Source organism: Atta cephalotes, assembly GCF_000143395.1.
Source record: "Atta cephalotes unplaced genomic scaffold scaffold00012, whole genome shotgun sequence".
Lineage (NCBI taxonomy): Eukaryota > Metazoa > Arthropoda > Insecta > Hymenoptera > Formicidae > Atta > Atta cephalotes.
Genome location: NW_012130076.1, coordinates 1,676,634 through 1,679,406, shown reverse-complemented (window position 1 = coordinate 1,679,406; position 2,773 = coordinate 1,676,634). Strand labels below are relative to the sequence as shown.

The 2,773-nt window shown below is 36.0% G+C and overlaps 1 protein-coding gene across 1 annotated transcript in view; it reads left to right on the top strand.

The window, feature by feature from the left end:
- LOC105617338 (teneurin-a) overlaps window positions 1–2,773 on the top strand; it is a 35,708-nt gene that overhangs the window by 14,977 nt on the left and 17,958 nt on the right. The window contains exon 9 of the mRNA XM_012198900.1: window positions 2,516–2,648. Coding sequence (XP_012054290.1) covers window positions 2,516–2,648 — 133 coding nt within the window. The remainder of the gene's footprint in view (window positions 1–2,515; window positions 2,649–2,773) is intronic.

The window sequence follows — 2,773 nt, the reverse complement described above, 5'->3', positions numbered from 1 at the left end:
AATAGTTGTAGTGTCGTAGTGTACGTGTGTGTGTGTGTGTGTGTGTGTGGCGTGCGTGCGTGCGTGCGTGCGTGCGTGCGTGCGTGCATGCGTGCGTGCGTGCGTGCGTGCGTGCGTGCGTGCGTGCGTGCGTGTGTGCGTGCATGTGTGCATGTGCGCGCGCGCGCACGCGCGTGTGTATATATATCTTGCATATGCGTGTAGATGCTCACCAATAATTTCACGTGGACGAGACAAAGTTAATTAAAATATATTTTCAGCTTTGAATACGTATAATTTGTTTTTAATTTATTGTGGAAGCGTAATATAAATTTTGTTTATGAAATATACGTTTAATATAGATACAATACAAGCTATACGAAATAGATACACAAAATCTGATATTGTGAAAGAGAATCTGCATATTCCTCCCCTGCATAAATTGATAATAAACAGCATCTAGTTGCGGAAATTATCGATGGGCTAAAATAGTAACAAATTCAGGAATCATCGTAGTCAATATCGTTACTTTATGTAATTTGCAACGCAATATAAAGTATTTCATTAATTAAACATGTCACACGTCGAAACTATTGGTTTACGAGCGGACGTTATATGCAAATATTACTTAAATGAAGATACTGCGATTAATTATTTAATGATGTTTCCCCCATCGTGAGCGACCATTGAACGCTACAAAAATTTTATCGAATCGTCATGAATCCACATCCGTAACAGCTGAAATATCAGATGAGCCCCCGGTGGGTGACACCCTGCAACCCTCTAACCATCCTTTCCTAGTGTTTCACCCCTTTCCCCCCTCCGAATGCCATTTGTATCGATGATTACTTCGGAATCATTGCCAATCAAAGATTTTTCATTAATTAATCTCTGCGTTTGTGATACAAAAATTTTTTTAATACATATTTTTAATTCAAATTATTAACAGTCATGCTAAATAAATAAATACATCTTAAATTTGCAATTAATTAAATTCATCTCTATTTTTATACGTTACTGAGGAGGAGTCTTAAATTATTTATTATTAGTCTAAGAAAAATTTATCATTAAATCATTAATTAAAAATCATTAATTTTTCATTTATCATTAAGGCACAAGATATTTCAATATAATAATTGATGAATATATTATATTTTACGTGAAATCAATTAAAATGATGCTTCAAGCAATAAAGTATAACAAAAAAGTGTTAAAAAGATAAACTAAGTATAAAATCCAAAAAGTTTATTTTTCAAAAGGCATAATAAGAAGGCACATATAAGAATTTTTTATCAGATAAAAAATTGTTTCTGTCTTCCTTTGTTCGGCACTGAAGAAGTGATTATCGATATGCGGCTGGAAGAAGCCGTGACGGTACTTCGGGGGTATCGTGTATTTTGTCTAGTGTTTATCCTCTGTGTGTAGCCCTTTACCATCACCAGATTACCAATCACCCTACAGCCGAAGAAAAAAGGCTCCGTTCTGCCTACGGACTGAATGACAAAAGTCTGCATAACGAGAATATGCTAGAGACTTGCTTTTGTTATTACCTTATTATTAGTTAATTCATTTCTCACGCGTTAATGTACTCTAGGCACTGTTCGTTATCGTCATAAAGTATAACAGTACTCGGCCTACGCGCAATATAATTAACAACATGTATAAGGAAAGACAGAGATACAATTTTCAAAATTGCTTTCCGACACCAATAATCTGGCCATTCGTTAAGCGATTACGAGAAAGGAGTTCATATAGATAAAGCGTACGAATGGTTGAGTCAGACGGGCAGAGATCAAAACTCCCTTAACGAGAATTTGCAATTATCTGTGAAAGTCTGTGCAGAAAGCTATCGATGTCAAAGAGCACAAGCGCCATGACTCGCCCACTCGTAAAAGTATTTCTAGATATGGTAGACACAAGTTTGAAATTTCTCGTAGCGTCTCCTTCTTTTTGCTCCATGAAAACTTTCTATACGATGCGTATAATAAGGTCCATGTTATCGTCGAAGACTGTTCCAGAAGTCGAACATTTAGAATATTGTTTTTGTCCATTGTCCATTCGTCTCGTAATATCGCTAGAATATTGATTACAATTCCGAATATACTGCGGCTAACACTCATTTAAAAGTTTTAACAATGTGAACAAATGATATTGTTAATTATCTCTCAATTTAACTAAATCATAACTAAACTTAAATAACATCAAAATCACTACTGAAAATTTAATAATGCTATTTAAGGCTTATTGATATATTTCAACATTCATTGGTTTAAATAAATAATTATTAAATACCCATCATTTTCATTATCCGTCTTTAGAGTTTGTAAGTTTCATGAATATCTCGACGTTTTTACTATCAGAATTCTCGTATTTTTCTCTATCGAGAAGTTATTTGCGTTAACATGATTTTTAAAGCCCGTTCACTCCAAACGAGAAAAATGTTCACGGATACAAACGCTCCTTCGTGAATCAAGTATTCAGACTAGCATTGAGGTTGCTCGGACAGCGTAATCAATATTCGAGAATCGTCCCTCAGCTCGGGCCCTAGATCGACGCCGATGGAATCTCCTCTCGTTGTCGGTCCAGGCGATCCTTTCGACCCTGGTTACACCGAACTGATAAGAGTTTCCCTCGAGTTGCTCCATCAGGGTACCCGCGCCAAGGGTGGCGTCATGGGGCACCATCCCCGGTTGAAATGACGCCGTGTATTAACATACCGGTTATTCAACCATTCATTTTTCCGGACCCTATATATATATATATATATATATATATATATATATATATATATATA